Source organism: Pseudorasbora parva, chromosome 19 (assembly GCF_024679245.1).
Source record: "Pseudorasbora parva isolate DD20220531a chromosome 19, ASM2467924v1, whole genome shotgun sequence".
Lineage (NCBI taxonomy): Eukaryota > Metazoa > Chordata > Actinopteri > Cypriniformes > Gobionidae > Pseudorasbora > Pseudorasbora parva.
In genome coordinates this window covers 23176149-23196153 of record NC_090190.1, presented here as the reverse complement: position 1 = coordinate 23196153, position 20005 = coordinate 23176149, and the positions used below count along the sequence as shown (strand labels likewise).

Genomic DNA, 20005 nt, shown 5'->3' with positions numbered 1-20005 from the left:
GGCAAGCCGGCGGAGGCAGTGTGATGCTTTGGACAATGTTCTGCTAGGAAACCTTGTGTCCTACCATCCACATGGATATTACTGTGACAAGTACCACCTACTTAAGAATTGTTGCAGACCATGTACACCCTTTCATGGAAACAGTATTGTGGTTGTGGCATCTTTCAGCAGGATAATGCGCCCTGCAACCAAGCAAAAATGGTTCAGGAATGGTTTGAGAAGCACCTCAACGAGTTTGAGGTGTTGACATGGCCTCCACACTCCCCAGATCTCAATCCAATCGAGCATGTGTGGGATGTGCTGAACAAACAAGTCAGATCTATGAAGGCCCCACCTCGCAACTTACAGGACCTCAAGGATCTGCTGCTAACATCTTGATGCCAGTTACCAAAGCACACCAGTGGTCTAGTGGAGTACATGCCTCAACGGGTCAAGGCTGTTTTGGCAGCAAACGTGGGACCAACCCAATGTTAGGTCATTATGTTATGCCTGATTGGTATATATTGGCTGCAGAGCATGAAACCATTGAAATTCAAGTGACAAACCAAATGCTCAAACTAATAAAACTGTAAATGTTGTTTATGCATTTAAAGATAAGCATTAGTTATGTTAACAATATTTGTTGGGGAACATTTCACCAAGCGCCGTACTAAACAAATGGGCCATGACGGAACTTATCACTGAACTTACCAGTAACATCAGACACTGCTGATGCTGTGTGACATTTGGTGAGATAAGGTAAACACTGACTAGTAGTAAAAATATGTAGATGTCCAGAATATTTTGGAATCTAACCAAAAATCTTCACATCCATTTCCCATCTCTATAGAGACGCTTGGAAACGCTTAAAGCAGCAGAGTTTTTACATCCCTCCTTCTCATTTCTCATTAACTCTCTCGGTCTCTTTCTGCAAGCATGCTGAACTACCAGTAATTTAACATTACTTGCAGAATTCATTCATTAATTAACTTCAGTTCTTGATGTTGTTTCCAATTAACCAAACACATCAAACACAAACAAGCTCTATCAGTGTACAAAACATATGAATAAACCAACAGAAAATGATAAATGGAGAGCATTCATTATGAGTCGTGTTCATTTTCACATGGGGAGGTTTTCACTTGACCTCTGAGAGTTTCTTCTCAATGCATTTGCATGAGAATGCGCCTCCTGCAAAAATGTGCTACCTGACACAATGTAAATAAAAATGCATAAATAAGCAAAAATCTTTATTCCATTTTGCTGGTGGCCTCTTCTTATTAATTTTCCATATACTTCCATTTAAAAGTGTGATCTTCCATTTAATTATGCTGAAGCGTGGTATTCTGTGAGTCAATATTTGTGTTGTTGCTATAATTGGGCTTCGAGCACTGCGGGCAAACTCGGACCTGGTGCGGTCGTCACATCATAATTGCTCAGATAAATACATGCCTTTGCAAAGATGGACGAGTTAAGGCTACTGACCCGTGCAGCAAAAAAAACAAAAAAAAAACACCTCAGGGTAAATGAAAGTTTAATCAAACTCAGAAAGTTTATGAGCAATATATGGAGATAAGAAATATAATGATGCGATTATTTATCAGGAGTCAGAAATATTTGATTACATCACATATTGAGCTGTTTGGGAGTTTGTTCTAAAGAAAACTGTTCTGAAACACTAATGGATAAATGCTTTGTGAGACAAAACTGTCTTATTAAAACATCTATGAATGTAGCTGTACAAGGTCTGTTAATGTAATGCTTGATTTAATCATATTAATGTTCCCATGCATGCCAAAAGGTGGTTTTCATATTTAAAATGTCTGAATTATTGATTCTGCAACTTAAATACACAAAACTCTTACTAAATCAAGCAATAAATTAGAGGTTACAATATTTAACAAGGATAGTTGAGCTGAAGAGGAGTGAAGTGTGGATATGGTGACACATGCCTGTGTGAATGCACACTAGAAACCTGCTGGTCAATGCAAAAGTTGATTTTATATATATAGACAAGACCCACCCACTTTTTACGACCAACGATGTTGGACCACTCACTTTTATCGGCTCTAATTCAGTAGGCCTACATGTCTGTTTAACTACCCCTAACCCCCTATATATATATATATATATATATATATATATATATATATATATATATATATATATATATATATATATATATATATATATATATATATATATATATATATATATACACCTCTATAATCATTCATGTATTTATGCTTAGTGTTTCATAATTTTGTAACTGTGGAGTACTTTTGTTTAACAGAGGGAAATGGAGTTCTGGGTGGACTTGAGAGAGGGTGGTAGTGCTTGTGTAGTTTGACACGTCATATAGTCGAAGCATCCCTCCAAAAGTGAACCCATTCTCGAACTGCTGCACTCAAACGAGGCTTCGAACGTCATCAGTGCCTCGATACGGAGCTCCGATGAGAGGTGCCTGACGTTCTAGACACACGCTTCGAAGCCTCGGTATCAGGCGTAACATCACTAGCACTCGCACTAGTTTTCCTTTGTGTTGGGATGTGACATATGGCAATGGTTTGATGGATGGTGCAGGTTTGAATCTTGCCTTAATACCAATTTCCCCAATATTTACTAGACATTAATGCTGGAATTAAATGGACGATGCAAAGATGATTCCCGATTGTGACGCATCCAAATTAAACTAACTCACTCTCATTCCCAAGTGATCAACAACTGAAGAATTACTAAGCACCTTAAGGCCACATCCAAAGCCTGAGCTTTCTCTATCTGGGGCTGTATTCACAAAATATCTTAAGGATAAAAGTAACTTCTAACTTGGCGATTTAGGAGAAACTCTTAAAAAATAATGGGCATGTCAGTCCTACATTTTTGCTCTAAGAGTATTTCACAAAGCATTTTAGCACAAACTAGCTCCTAACTCCATGAAACGCTAGGCATAGTCAAGAGGTCCAATCAAAGACATTCTTAATGGCTGTTGCTGCAATCCACTCAAAAAGACACTATACAGCATTGAGGCAATAGTGATAATAAATAATAATTATATTTAAAAAAAAAATAAGTATAACAATATAAATTCGGAGTGCTGTCTGAAACGATTGAGAACTTGGAATTTAGCCCAAATTTACACTACACTGCTGTTTTGGTCAAGCTTTTTAAATTGTGTTTCAAAGTGCACGTTTATGAAGATCTTTTCATTACCATAAACAACAAAACGTGATTTGTGAAAACGGTGATGTCATGTGCAGGCGACCAGTTATTGACCTGGCATGCATAACAGCCATTTTTGTCATTTTCACAGATTAAAAATAGCCCAAAAGGAAAAACTTTTCAACAATGAAATGACAATTTTGTTGAAAGAACTCACTATGTGTATGTACTATTGCAAATGATGTATTACTTTTTTATACTGCATACCTATTTTAATAAAGTGTAATTGAATTTTAATTTCATGGTGACTTTGCGTTGTGTAAATTTTAGCAAAATCTAGCGGTGAGTTTATGAATTGCATCCGCCCACTGCTCACCCCTCCCTATCGAAGCACATAGAGACGCTATGGTGGCCAACACAGGACAAAGATGTCGTCAGAGAGAGCAGAGGGTAGCTGGCGCTCTGTAGAATTTTTATTCTTTTCGTTTAGGGCTACTGGAGAAACATGACGCCGCAAAAGGGTGAGTTCACTGTAAGGGGACCCGCGGTATATGTAGATAGAAATGGCTCATTCTAAGGTAATAATTATGTATACTATATTGCATTTCTGTATATAGATCCTCATAAATAATACACACTGCACCTTTAAAAAAGATTCAGTACTCACTGTCTTCCTCTGTCTGAAAGGTCACTTCTCGGCTCTCTTTCTTGCCCTCTGGATTGGCCAGAGCCAGCCTCACATGAACGGCATGGAATGGTGGTAGATCCCGGAGTGTGAAGCGGGAGGTGTTCCTCTCCACCGACAGACACTCCCTCACTGTGGCATTATTCCCGCCAGCTCCGCCCCCGGTAGCAGTGGAGTAGCGGTAGCAAAGCGACAGTGAGTACGTATGACAGCGTGTCAGGTTGTAGCCGACCGGCTCCCACTGCAGGAGCAGCTGACGGGACTGAATCTCCGAAGCCGTCAAACCTTTGAGGGGACGCATGGGCTCTGGATGAGACAAGAGGAACTGAATTATGAACTAAATGATGTACATTGCACATTTTCACACAAATTTGACTTACATGTTGGTAAGCTAATGACACCTGCTTACTTAAATAAGCATAGAACAAACATTACATATTATTTGTATTAATTACACCAAAAGGAAACTTTTAAATACCTTTCAATATTAAATGTTTTTTTTTTTCAAAATGTCCAACATCTTGGATATATTTTTTATTTATGTTTTATTTGTTGCACTGAGCTTGTCACAGTGCATTATAAGATTGCCTTTACCAAGAAGTACATTATGAAAATAATAAATAAAGGTTCCAAAAGGCAGTTTTAACAGTGATTTCATGAAGAACTTGTTCAGTAAACAGTTCTGAAAAGACCTTTTTTTTTTAGTGTGAATAACATTTTAATCATTTAAAAAAATATTTTTCCAAATCCTTTTTGTGTAATGGACAAAGATTGAAAAGAGAAAATCTGCAGGGCGGAATCATGTTTCTATTTTTTAGCTGTTGATTAGATGTTCAGATGTGGGAGTTGGACTCAAAATTTAAGACAGAGGAATGTAAGATTGCAGGAGAGGGGTTTAAACAAACTAAATGATTGGAGAAGTCCTGGATTCCTTGTCCATCTGTTTGATTAACCATAAAACCAAACACACACACACACACACACACACACACACACACACACACACACACACACACACACACAGAGTACAATTTCAGGAGACAACCACATATAACTACACGAGTGAATCCCCTTATTATTCTGTATGAGTATGCAACACAAATTGCATTGATTGTAACACTGTCAACAGGGGCGTCGTGGGTTGTTATGCTTGGAAGCCTGCTTCTCAAAGTGTTCTCTTGTAGTGTTGTGTAGTGTAGGGTGTCCGCTTTTTATTGTCAGGTGCAGGTCATGATATTTTGTCTTGTTTTCAATATAAAGCATTTGGATTCATTTTGGTTTATATTGGGCTTGTTTGCTGTTTGGTTTTCTGTCTGATCTGGCAAAACGGATTAGTAAAACCTCTTTACATCGTACCCTGTGATTTTCATACAGAAGAGAGACACCTCTCTAATGCGCATTTAAATGCATAATTAACAACTGGTTGTTCCGTTTGATTCCATACTCAATGCACAGAATTTTTGTAAATGCAGTTGTTACTGCCTGTACTCTTTGGGAGTTCATTTTGTTGTAGAATGTGATTTTCACATTCTGTGTTTGATATCATATTGGCTATATATATATATATATATATATATATATATATATATATATATATATATATATATATATATATATATATATATATATATATATATATATATATATATATATACACACACAATCATAAAATTGAAAACAGAGCAATTCATTTCAAAACTGACTGATAGATGGAACCGGAGAGAAGGAATTGTTTGTCTTTGAAAAGTGGTCAGAGAGAGCAATAAAGTATTTTAATGTATAATTACTTTATAATTTATGTCAACATTTATCATTATATATAATGTATTATTTCATATAACTCTGCTTCCTCTCTCTCAGTGCAGATGTGATTAGAGCTGCTATGAGTTAATTACATATGTCATGTGTGAAGGCAGGGGTCCTTGTCTCTATTTCCTGTCACTTCAATTCCCTCTCTCTAAGACTGACATGTATTTCTACCCCAGAGAGAGACAGACAGGAGACGAGCCAAGTGAGTCATGTGCCTGTGTTTGTGGGTGCATGTTTCTTAAGGGGATATAATATACAATTTTTACTGTAAAAAAAGTCATTATGTCAATGGAAGGTCCCCACAAAGATAACGAGAGAGAGAGAGAGAGAGAGAGAGAGAGAGAGAGAGAGAGAGAGAGAGAGAGAGAGAGAGAGAGAGAGAGAGAGAGAGAGAGAGAGAGAGAGAGAGATGTATAAATTCGATAGCACTTGGCATTACAGGATAAGTAGCTCAACAAATGTCCAATGCTAAACTAAAACACTATAATTAATTATACTTTAAAACTGAAATAACCTCCTTAAAGGGTTAGTTCACCCAAAAATGAAAATGATTTAATTAATTACTCACCCTCCTGTCGTTCGACACCCGTGAGACCTTTATTCATCTTTGGAACACAAATGAAGATATTTTTGTTGAAAGCTGATGGCTGAGAAAGGCTTCAGAAAGGCCTCCATTGGCATTCAGTACATTTCCACTGACCCACTCACAAGACCCATAAAAGGCACTAAAGACGACATTACAACGCCCATCTCACTACAATGGCTGTACAATCATTTTACAATGCGACGAAAATAGTTATTGTGCGCACTAAAATCTAACTAACGACTTTATCCAGCAAGTTATTGACGTCAACTCAACGCATGTGCGAGAATATGACGCAGATCCATCGTTCAACACATGACCCGGAAGAGGAGGAGCGCCGCTAACATGTGAGTTCACGTCCGAGACCTACACGGAAGACAATAACTTGGCGGATAAAGTCAGTATTTTGTGTTTTTTTGCGCACAAAAACTATTCTCGTCACTTTGTAAAATGATTGTACAGCCATTGTAGTGAGATGGACGTTGTAATGTCGTCTTTAGTGCCTTTTATGGGTCTTGTGAGAGGGTCAGTGGAAATGTACTGAATGCCAACGGAGGCCTTTCTGAAGCCTTTCTCAGCCATCAGCTGTCAAAAATATCTTCATTTGTGTTCCAAAGATGAATGAAGGTGTTACGGGTGTCCAACGACATGAGGGTGAGTAATTTATGAAATTATTTTTTATATTTTTATTTTTGGGTGAACTTACCCTTTAATATGAAAGAAAGGTCCTATAAAAAACATACCCAAATCATATTTCACCACCATTTTTTAATCTAACATTTTCCTTAAAGAAAACCATTGAGATTTTTAAGGTAGGGTAACACATTGTTATTAATAATGTATTAATAATGTTTGTTAAAATGCATTTTAATAACGTAGTCATAATGTATCTTAAAATGCATGTTCTTTTGAAACAAATGGGTTGATTGTCGTGTGGTTTAATTATTTAAAGGTGTAACAATAAATAGACAAGTATTGTAAAGTATTATAACTGTTTACTGTACATGAAATCAAGGCACAATAAACACACTGAAAATTCTTAGACAACAAATACTATAAAGGCAAGTGTCACTATCCATCCATCAGCCAACCTACGCTTATTATATGTTCTTCTGTGTCCTTTATTTTTGTATTTTAAAAGCTAACTATTAAAATTTTAATTTTGTTATCACAAACAAAAGTGCAATCCCCGAGTGCATTATGATAATTAAAATCTCATTTTTACCTTTCATAAAAATAAATCTGTATGTGTATTTATTATTAATATGTTTTTGAGGGGTGAAATTTGACCCTGATATTTTTTGTGAGACATTTCATGTTTACACTCATAGCTGCCTGAGACAGTCAATGCCCAGTCAACCCTGCTGAATGCCCGCAGTCCACCATACAAACCCGCACCTCTGCCCTCCTTCAGAGTCCTCAAGACAAATCAACCTGATTACACTAATTAATGAGACGCATCTACTAAAACTCCCACAGGCCTGATGAGGAATGGCCTAACAGCTGGAAATGACACACACACACACACACACACACACACAAAAGAGTCACATCTCCTGAGAACTTAAATCTGACCTCTGATATGAATTGAATCTGTTTCACTTAGAGGGCCGAGAGAGATACAGTGACAGAAAGAAGAAAAAAAAAAAAACACAGAACAAAGGGAAAAGCAAATAGTGTGTGCTGGCTTGTAGTGTCGTTTATGTAATATTAATAAGAAGATATTTTTCAAGGTTAGAAAAATGTCTAAAGAAAATATGTTATGCTATTTCTGATTTAATCAAAATTTGGTAACATGAGATGAGTAAATGTAATACATTATAAAAGGCATTTAAAATACGTAATATTCCAATAAATAAATATTACATAAATGTAATATTTACCGATAATATAATGTAATAATGAAAATATCACACAAGTAGCAATGTGATATGGCTGTATATCAGCACTGCTGTTATTCAGCCATAGATAATCACAGCGTGCTTATATAAAGTTATATTGCATGGCAACGAGTGTGATATTGCTTTTATATAAGTTTGATAGCCTGGATGCCAGCCGAACTCAGCCCCGCCCACAACATTTGAGCTCGGGCGGTTCGGTCTGGAATTGATCCATAGAGTGGTGATTATGCCAAAAAAAAAACTGTTCGGACCAATGAAATCATCAGGGCGGGCTTTAGACGATGATGGACAGATGATCAACAAAAACGTAATCATGCACGTCATAAAAGGCACTTGGATTATATTTGTTCAAATCCTAAACTGAGAACTTGTTCATATATGCATTCACCTTCACTATTTCTCTTTGAAAAGATGATCATGTTGGGTAAGTACTCTGTATCCTTAAATTCTTCTATTTTTTTTATAACACTGGCAAAGATCGTTTATTCCAGCGCGCGTGGAGACAGGGTTGCTAAGTTTTTCAAACAAAAATGTGCCAACTACTAGCCCTAAACAATAGCTTCTCAGGGGGTTATTCAGAAAAAAATGGCGTTTGGGGGGTAAAATGTGTGTTATTTTGGCAAGGTTGCCTGCTAAAATTCGCATTCATGGGTCTATATATCACATAATAGTCGCTTCAACAAGCGGAAATGGAAAACAACCCGCAGAAAAAAAACGTGGACTTGGCAACACAGTGCTGTTGAGTTCTGTTGACATTTGACAACTAACGTAATGCGTTGCTTCGTTGCTCTGATTGGTTGTAGGTCTATCCAATTGAGGTCTTTCCTGGTTCGGTTGAAACACACCCCATAATCACAGCCCAAAGGAGCAGTTTCAGACTCATATTCGGACTAGAAATGAGTATGACCATGTCAGGCTAACAGTTTGAGGGCACAAGGGAGTAAATAAACAAGAAAAAAAGACAATAGGAGATAAACACATGCAAACAACTGTTACTCACAAGCAATTTGTCTTTAGTGATTTTTCTTTTTTTTTTTAAAGGTATGCAAACGTTTTTGTAGCAATTATTTATTTTGGGATGAATTGAGAGCTTTTAATTTGAAAAGTTCTGAAAAACGTTTGAAAGAGTCTGTGGAATGGAGAGCTAGATACGCCTCTAAAAGAAACATCATGAAAAGTGTGGTATGATAAAACGAACAGTAAACCATCAAATCTTTTGCTTATAATACTGGGATTCAGCACCAACATGTGAACAATAAATTCAGCACCAACACGTGACTCAAATTCAGCTTCCTTTTTATTAGTTAGTTGTCACATGCGATCCGAATCATGAATCAATACACTGATTCATAACATCCAAAACTTCGTTCAACAAAAATATGTTCTTTTGTGTTCCGAATATGAACTTTAAGGTCTTACGGGTGTTTAACGACATTAGGGTAAGCAATTAATGACATCATTTTCATTTTGGGGTGAACTTACCCTTTAAATTATCCCTTATATCCTGGCCTGGCATCTGGTGGCAATTATAATTTTTTTGGCCTGTGGCCAAATATACTTGCTGACCCCTGCCCTATATGATTTAAGATAAACAGTCTAATATAAAGTTATCACACTTCATTTTCCCCTTTACCCAAATCGGTTTGCTCTGGAACAAGTAACAGATTAATAAGACCAAAGATTGCCCATTTGATATACCCCAAATTAATTATCTCATGTTTAACCACTATCTACATACAGTAAGAGCCAGCGGCAGATTCCAGAATGACCAGCCGAGATGAAGCGATTCATGGCGGGTATATTGAACGCTGAATGGCTGCTTATGGCCCGGAGGTTCCATTTTTGAAAGCTTTTGAACAAATTGTAAAACAGGCAAACATGTAAAACGTGACTTTATACGAGTCACATATTTGAGGTCTAAATAACTACATTATTAGAACCATACGGAAGTATTTGTAAATGTATGGAGGTTTGCTCATCGCCATGACACTGAGAAATGTTGCAAGCGGAGTAATGCTAACTGCATGTGAAACGGTTAAAGTGCTTTTACTGGGAGAATAGCCAATACGATTTGAATATAATATAATATAATATAATATAATATAATATAATATAATATAATATAATATAATATAATATAATATAATATAATATAATATAATATAATATAATATAATATAATATAATATAATTATCCACCCAGATTTGAGTGTTGAAGTCTGACCTGATGTCACTCCCAGGACACACACACAGTATTTTCAGCAATACTCAATATGTCATAAAAAGGTTATGTGTATGTTAGCATATACCTACATGAAAATAACTTCTTAAGAGGAGGAAAATATACAATATTATATTGCAATATAAATAGCCAAAGATATCAAATTATGCAGAATAATAATCCATTGCAAAAACAAGCACAGCAGTAACAGCCTCTGCAACAAACCATCAACAGCGTGTACCAAAAATAAAGATGTCTGCCACATGAGCAACATGCATGCAGTGTATTCAGGGACCGTGTTCTTCTGCTGCTACTGGCAACCAAGATGAATAGAGTCTCAGAGCACCTTTGACAGTGATATATTACAAATTCCAAAAGCAAGGTTATGACACAAGTACATTTATACTACAGTTGGGTCCACTTTACTTCAGACAAAAAAAAAAAAAAAAAATCAGACAAAAAAAACACCCCTCAGAGGATCAGAGAACAAAACCAAAATGTGATTATGCAGTACAAGACTACTTGACTCTGTTTGGCTCAACTTACTTCAAAGTGAAGTAAATAAAATGAAAAGTTTCATTGTTTGAGGTTTTACTATATTTATGCTATTATTGAAAAAAATCTATATTGTGTGTATGTAAATTAATATATAAAGATAATTTTCTTTCTCATAAGACAGCCATGTAATCACTAAATTGGTGGTAAACAGAACATATTGAAACAGCTAGCTAGTTATAAAGTTTACATCTGCCCTCAGTTCCCCTTGAGTTGTCTAAAGCGCATCATCAGTCATAGCTTTAATGCAGTAAAAATGAATCCATCAGCTGTCTGAGATATAAACTCTCAACAAGCATGCTTTCTGGCTCTATTTACCTGCACACTTGGTTCTGCTGACCAGCGGGGGTCCAGGCGGGCCGGTTCCACCCTCTCCAGGCCGGGTGAGAAGAACGCTGATGCGATACTCTGTATCTGGCTCCAGGTGCCAGACTTTATACGTTAGTGAGTTGACTCCGTGTGTTTCAGACCATGGCGAATGACTGGCCCTGTACACAATCTCTCTGCGGATCACCGGCCCGTCGCCAACTATAGAGTTAGTGTTGAGTTGGATGATCAGATAGGTGGGGCCAGAGCGCAGCAGCTGGGGTGGAGCTATTGGTGTGGGCGGGACTACAAAAGAGTACAGGAGAAGAAAAATTTAAGTTTTGCAAGAGGATGCATTTGGACAGGAATCACCCTTTATTTGTCCTCAGTCTTTTTTAAATGGTGATATATTCTAAATAAATAATTAAACAGCACACATTTAAATCAGACTGAAATTAAAAAGGATATAGTTCAAAATACACTTCAGGGGCCCTATTTTAACGATCTAAGCGCACGGTCTAAAGCTCATGGGACGGGTGCACTAGGATGTGTCCGGATCCACCAAGACTGAATGCTTCTCCGGTGTTTATAAAATGTTTATGTGCTGCTGTACGCGTTGTGGAGAGTTCTCGCAGAAACTGATCGTTTTGCCACGAGCCACTGTGTTTAATATGGATTTGTATGTCAAATGTGTTTTTTTTACTCTCTCATAGAAATACACCCCACTGACATACATTATACGAGCAACAGTTGGAGTTTAACATCTTAATTTGTGTTCTACTGAAGAAACAAACACACCTACCCCTTGTCCCTTAACCCATATCTTGGATGCCCTGGGGGTAAGCAGATAAACATCACATTTTCATTTTTGGGTAAACTATCGCTTTAAATAACAGAAACAATATTGCGCCATTGACTTTAAATCAGTTTTCAGTTGCCTCAAAATAGCAATGTGCAACAATGCACCTTTTTTTCGGACCAAATGGTCACAAATGCATTTGCTGTTTAATCAACGTATCCACAGGACGTGAAAATGACAACTGCGTCGGGCTGAAACTAGCAAAAAACACTTGTGTCGCATCTGGCGCCACATTACACCACATGTATGATAGGGCCCCAGGGGTTTGTTTCTAATGTTCTTCAGAAGGGTCTGTAAAGCAATTGTTGCTACACACAGAAAGAACAACACAAAGATTGACAGGGTATATTTACAGTGTTTAGCATTAATAGTGTCTAATTTAAATTACATTACTCTTGACTAGATGAGCCAAGTTTCGGAACATACTTGTTGTAGTTTAGTTTTGACTTTGGATCAAGTCATAGTTTTTCCTGTGAAAATAAGTTCTTCATGTCTTAAAATAGCTTGAATGTAACTCTACACACTTGCTTCATTTAGTATACACGGGGGCACCATTATGGAAATGAGTCTCCGCCTCCACTTGATGTAGTAGCCTCCAACTGTAAAAAACGCTACACAATATGGCAACTGGAAATATTGGTTTATTCAGCCGTATGTGTTTGAAGCAGAAACTGATTCATATAGGGTCCTCTACAAGTCGATGTATCGGAATGCTGATGCTTTTTATGTATCGCTCACAACGTCAGATACATAACAGTAACTGACAGGATTAGCCTTTAGTTTGACTACATTATCAAACAGATATAATAACGTGTTGCAAATATTACATAAACCATTCATTTTCACATTCACCAGCTCAGAGTCAGACAGAACATCATAGAAAGTCAGTGGAGAAAGACATATAGCTCATTAAGACATCGTAATAAAGATCATATAAATAATTCACACGCTATATCGCTTTTTGTACCCAATGTTTCATGTACCCTCTTAAAGGTGTTCTAGTGATCACTGTGTGATATCACAGCATGATAGGAAAAATCCCAGCATGTTGACAGCATTGGTTATTTGTTTATGATGGCAGGGAATGGGCCATTTCAAACGCATTTTTAAGACTCTCTTTGTTACACTGCAGATTCATTAAAAACACCCCATAAGACATATAACGAATATTATGAACATGCTTTTCACCACAGGGGTTTTTAAGTAAAGGGAAAGTATGATGCAATGTTCCTGATGCAGATTGTAAACTATAATATAATAACATATTCAGACTGCATTCTTTAAAAATACAATCATGGAACCATAAGACTGACTAGCTACTACTTACGCCTACATAATAATATAACTATAACTTTGATTATAATGAAGTATAGGTTATGTGGTTCTATAAATATATTTATAAATGAATACGTATAAATGGGGATATATTTCATATTATGAGCATGGGCTTCACAGAAAGTGTTAATGAAATGATCGCAGACTGAAGGAAATTAGAAAAAAAATGAAAAAAATGCTGTGAAAGGTCAGACAGAAGCAGCTTTCATGCATTAAAAGCATATTTCTCACAACATTAACATGTAATCTGTGACAGCTTTATTACTGATATCTAAGTGTCACATTCAAATGAATTAAACATCTATCTTGATTGCTTAGTCTGTCTAATCTCTCAATTTAAATTAATCACCATCTCTGTATGAGATACTATCAGTAACAGTATGACTGTGAAACCTTGACTTTCAATATTGCAGTTATTCATAGCTCTGCATTTAAAGCAAATATGAATCAAGAAGTTAATAGGAACATAGATAAGCATGCCTGTATGCAGACTTCCATAACCAGACGGGTTTCTGGCCAGTATCAAATTTGTTCCAGAATGAGTAAGAAGTATCTGCACCTCACATTTGACTGTGGAAAATAGTTTCAATATTGCAAAGCCACTGGACATATTTAACCCCATTGAAAAGTGCCTTTTTTAAAGTCGCACTTAATAGAGCCTTTTTCTTACAATCGAGGTGGACAAGATGTTCCAGGACTTGATGAGTCTTTTACTGTTTGTATTGCACAATACATAGTATAACTGGAGGGGCATATTGGCTTGGCAAATGTTGTCCTCCATCTGAAGCCTATCCTATATAATACATGTATACATTGCTGTTCAACAGCTTGGGGTCAGTATATACAGACACACTGAGTAGGCATAACATTATGGCCACTGACAGGTGATGTGAATAATAGCTACTGATTATCTCTTAGTCTCTGTACCTGTAGTGATTGGGATATATTAGGCAGCAAGTGAATATTTTCGCCTCAAAGTTGATTTGTTAGAAGCAGGACAAATGGGCAAGTGTAAGGATTTGAGCAAGTCTGACAAGGAACAAATTGTGATGGCTAGACGACTGGGTCAGAGCATCTCCAAAACTGCAGCTCTTGAGGGGTGTTCCCAGTCTGCAGTGGTCCTCACTATTAATCAGAAGCGGTCCAAGAGAGGAACAGTGGTGAACCAGCGACAGGGTCATGGGCGGCCAAGGCTCACTAATGGACGAGGAGAGTGAAGGTTAGCCTGTGTGGCCCGATCAAACAGCTGAGCCATTATAGCTCAAATTTCTCATAGAGTTCATGCTGGTTCTAATAGAAAGGTGTCAGAATACACAGTGCATTGCATTCAGTGTGTTGGGACTGCATAGCTGCAGACCAGTCAGGGTGCCTTTGCTGACCCTTGTCCACCGCTGAAAGCACCAACAGTGGGCATGTAAGCATCAGAAATGGACCTTGGCAATGGAAGAAGGTGGCTTGGTCTGATGAATCAAGTTTTCTTTTACATCATGTGGATGGCCAGGTGCGTGTGCATCGCTTACTTGGGGAACACATGGCACCAGGATGCACTATGGGAAGAAGGCAAGCCGACAGAGGCACTGCGATGCTTTTGGCAATGTTCTGCTGGGAAACCTTGGGTTCTGACATCCATGTGGATGTTACTGTGACATGTACCACCTACCTAAGAATTGTTGCAGACATTGTACTCCCTTTCATGGAAAAGGTATTCCCTGGTTGCTATGGCCTCTTTCAGCAGGATAATGAGCCCTGCCACTAAGCAAAAATGGTTCAGGATCCATGGAGCCCCCGCCGCAACTTACGAGACTTAAAGGATCGAAGATGAACAAAGGTTCAAATGACATGAGGGTAAGTAAATAATGACAGAATACATTTTTTTTGTGAACTAACCCCTTAAGTAAAGTAAGTAAAGCATGGATATGTCTATTTTGATAGACATAAAATTTGCTTGAATGGATCAATCAATCAATCAATCAACTTTATTTATATAGCGCTTTTACAATCACGATTGTGTCAAAGCAGCTTCACTGTGTCAAACAGGATAATATTGTAACAAAATTAGATTTGGCTGTACAGTCGTACTGGAGAAAACAGTGATGTTATCAGCTTATTTTAATTTATCATATAGCGACAATGTTGGCAGATCAGTATTATAGTTTATAGAATTAAATAAAACCGAATGGAGCAACACAGCAAATCTGTACGGGTTTGATTTGCTCTTTTATTCACTTTTATTTTATTCATGGTGTGGTTTATGAGGACACGAATTTGTATAACTACATGGGTATTACACTGGTATTACACTATAAATGGGGTTTATGAGGACATTTCAAAAACCACATAGACCAACGTGTGTGTGTGTGTGTGTGTGTGTGTGTGTGTGTGTGTGTGTGTGTGTGTGTGTGTGTGTGTGTGTGTGTGTGTGTGTGTGTGTGTGTGTGTGTGTGTGTGTGTGTGTGTGTGTGTGTGTGTGTGGTCTGGTAATCCCTACGAAATGTCCCCACAAAGATGGCAATATCCGAAATCCTTTGCCTTGTGGGGACATTTTTAGGTCCCCATGAGGAAAACATCTTATAAATCACACAAAAGGAGTTTTTTTTTTGAGAAAGTAAAAATGCAGAATGTTTCCTGTGATGGGTAGGTTTAGGGGCAGGGGCAGTGTAGGGGGATAGGATATACAGTTTGTACAGTATGAAATCCATTACGCCTATGAAAAGTCCCCATAAAACATGGAAACACGACGTGTGTGTGTGTGTATGTGTGTGTATGTTCAAATGTCACACTGTGACGCAAATACAGCACTCTTAAGCAACTAATAACAGAACTTAAGCAACAAAACATAGACAACCCACCCAAACAGAACACTACAACAGTGATTACTCCTTTTGTTTTGTGGATTTTCAGTGGCATTACCTCAGTTCCAGTAGAAATATGAGTCATTCACTTTTTCAATCAAGCCACCATCACGAGAGGTACTTGGGTGCTAGGACCATAACGAGGCAACGTGGGGTCATTTGCATAACTGATTGCACCAGTAATTCCGTTATTTTTGGGTGAGATATGTCTCTGATTGGTGGATATGACCGTAATCAGTCTGACGGCTCTCTCGAGTGCTCTAGTCAAAGAGGTTACAACTCACTCAGGCTTTTAGCTTTTGCTGAAGAGATCTCTAGGTGGGGATGTGATATTACAGTAAATCAGGGAGACATGATCAGGTGTTGTGATTTGATTGGAAGTTCAGATGGATCAGAAGATTTCAGAACGTTCTGTGCTTTAAGAAGTTAAAGTTTGTGAAGTACAGGTTTATGGAACTTTTTGTTCATTATTCTAGTAGAGAACCTCCTACTTAGACATAATGAGGTGATCTAAAATTGATTAAATATTTAATTTTAAGACCCCTGAAAATGTTTTTAATGTTGTGTATATGTCTATGTGGTGTTTTTAATATACTCTAAGACAACAATGTTCATAACCCAACACCATTGCTGAGTATTTTCTCCTTAAAACTCCAGTGAAAAAAAAAAAAAGTTTCAAAAACATGTGTTTCTGAAGTCCCTTCTAACCAATTCTAACCAGAATGACCTTGTCACCAATCATGTCAATGTGCAGATGAGTGTCAGCATTTCATCATTACTATGTTGCAAATCAGGGGAGTCTCAAGAGAGTCCAGGTTATACCAGTATATATTTCTGTTGATATGCAAAATCGGGTACATTTAGCAATATAGCGGGTGAAAACTTTTACAACTAGACAGCAGACGGACGGATCACAACCATAGAACGTGGAAAATTATAGTTTAGGCATAAGATCTCCATAAACATATTTTAAAAATAAAAAAATATATAAAAATATGTCTCCATAAACATATTTTATATATATATATATATATATATATATATATATATATATATATATATATATATATATATATATATATATATATATATATATATATATATATATATATATACTGTATATTGTTTTATTTATTTGAAATACCAACTAAAATTACTAAAACCACTAAAACAGCTGTAAACTTTTGGATTATTAGGAACACCTTTTCAATTTCTCATTAATGCAATTATCTAATCAACCAATCATATAGCATATATAGCATAATATAATCTAGTAAACCAGCTGAGAAACAAGGAGCATAAACTAAAAATTCTCAGTTCTATACGCATGCCTGGGAAATTCATGAATTTCAATGTATGCACCGCTCGATCGATGAAAGCGAAAACTCGTAAACCCGTAAATCTCAGTATGCCAAGAACTAGCTGTAAAAGGATGTAAGAGGATGAGAAGCCATAGCTCATTTGCATTTAAAGGTTCACACATAAAACGGCATGTTTTTGCTCACACCCAAATGGGGCAAAATTAGACATATAACAGAGGGAATGGAAAGTATTCAGATCCCTTTTCAAAATTTCACTCTTTTTTATATCGCAGCCATTTGCTAAAATCATTTAAGTTATAATTTTTTTCTCATTAATGTACACACGGCACGCCATATTGACAGAAAAACAGATTTGTTGACATTTTTGCAGATTTATTAAAAAAGAAAAACTGAAATATCACATGGTTCTAAGCATTCAGACCCTTTGCTCAGAATTTAGTAGAAGCACCCTTTTGATCTAATACAGCCATGAATATTTTTTGGGAAAGATGCAACAAGTTTTTCACACCCGGATTGGGGATCCTCTGCCATTCCTGCTTGCAGATCCTCTCCAGTTCTGTCAGGTTGGATGATAAACGTTGGTGGGCAGCCATTTTCAGGTCTCTTCAGAGATGCTCAATTGGGTTTAAGTCAGGGCTCTGGCTGAGATATTCAAAAACAGTTATGGGTTTTTGTGAAGTTACTTCTTAATTATTTTATTTGTGTGCTTAGGGTGTTTTTCTTGTTGGAAGGTGAACCTTCAGCTGAGTCTGAGGTCTTAAGCACTCTGGACAAGGTTTTCGTCCAGGATATCCCTGTACTTGGCTGCATCTTTCCCTCGATTGCAACCAGTTGTCCTGTCCATACAGCTGAAAAATACCCCCACAGCATGATGCTGCCACCATTATGCTTCACTGTTGGGACTGTATTAGACAGGTGATGAGCAGTGTCTGGTTTTCTCCACACAAACCGCTTAGAATTAAGGCCAAAAAGTTATATCTTGGTCTCATCAGTCCAGATAAACTTATTTCTCACCATCTTGGAGTTCTTCTGGTGTTTTTTTTAGCAAACTCCATGCAGGTTTTCATTCATCTTGCATCGAGGAGAGGCTTCTGCGGGGGCCACTCTGCCATAAAGCCCCGACTGGTGGAGAACTGCAGTGATGGTTGACTTTCTACAACTTTATCCCATCTCCCGACTGCATCTCTGGAGCTCAGCCCAATGATCTACAGGTTCTTCTTTACCTCTCTTTACCAAAGCTCTTCTCCCCCAATAGCTCAGTTTGGCTGGACGGCCAGCTCTTGTGGTCGTCCCAAACGTCTTCCATTTATGGATTATGGAGGCCACTGTGCTCTTAGGAACCTTAAGTGCAGCAGAATTTTTTTGTAACCATGGCCAGATCTGAGCCTTGCCACAGTTCTGTCTCTGAACTCTTCATGCGCAGTTCCTTTGACCTCATGATTCTCATTTGCACAGTGAGCTGTAATGTCATACATAGACAGGTATGTAGCTTTCCTAATGAAGTCCAATCAGTATAATCAAACACAGCTGGACTCAAATGAAGTGCAGAACCATCTCAAGGATGATCAGAAGAAATGGATAAATATATGAGTGTCACAGCAAAGTGTCTGAATACTTAGGACCATGTGATACTTAAGTTTTTATTTTTTAATAAATCTGCAAAAATGTCAACAATTCTGTTTTTCTGTCAATATGGGGTGCTGTGTGTACATTAATGAGAAAAAAATGAACTTAAATGATTTTAGCAAATGGCTGCAATGTAAAAAAATGAGTGAAAAATGTAATGGGGTCTGAATACTTTCCATACCCACTGTAATTTGACACAAAATTGGAAAATTGGCTACTATAAATTATCTGTGGGGTATTTTGAGTTCAAGCTTCACAGACACATTCTGGGAACACCAGCTATGTATATTACATCTTGTAAAAAGGGGCATAATTGGTCCCCTTTAAGTTCTTGATATAGATATATATAGCTAGAACATAATTTGAAGGAAAATGTGTCATACCTCTGACGATTAGTTCAGCAAAGTTTGACACTGCGGCTCCATATGTTGACTCAGTGATGCATCGGTAGAGGTCCTGCTCTCCACGTTGGGCTCCGCCCACCTGAAACCACGCAACCAATCGACGCTCTCCTACTGATGATGTCACGGAGTATGGTGCCATCAGAACACCATTACGTCTCTGAAAGAGAGAGATAAGTAATGCAGAATTTATCCCTTCATGTGATATCGTTGTCTAGTCAATCGCTATCAAATATTTTTACACAGTAACACTTTACAATAAGGTTTATTAGCTAACATCAGTAAACATGAGCCAATAATGAACTGCACTTATAAAGCATTTCACAAGCAAGGACCACACCACAACCATCAAAGTTGGATAATTATTTACTGAAGAAGTTAGGGATGAATAGGAAGAGGATGAAGGGGAAGA

General features: G+C 37.4%; 1 protein-coding gene across 3 annotated transcripts in view; it reads right to left on the bottom strand.

The window, feature by feature from the left end:
• The window catches only part of ptprua (protein tyrosine phosphatase receptor type Ua), a 353612-nt gene that overhangs the window by 105856 nt on the left and 227751 nt on the right, over positions 1-20005 (bottom strand). For all 3 annotated transcript variants that reach the window (XM_067426694.1, XM_067426695.1, XM_067426696.1), the window contains exons 6-8: positions 19576-19753; positions 11211-11504; positions 3806-4129 (exon numbers count right to left, since the gene is read on the bottom strand). In XM_067426694.1, the coding sequence (XP_067282795.1) occupies positions 3806-4129; positions 11211-11504; positions 19576-19753 (796 nt within the window). The remainder of the gene's footprint in view (positions 1-3805; positions 4130-11210; positions 11505-19575; positions 19754-20005) is intronic.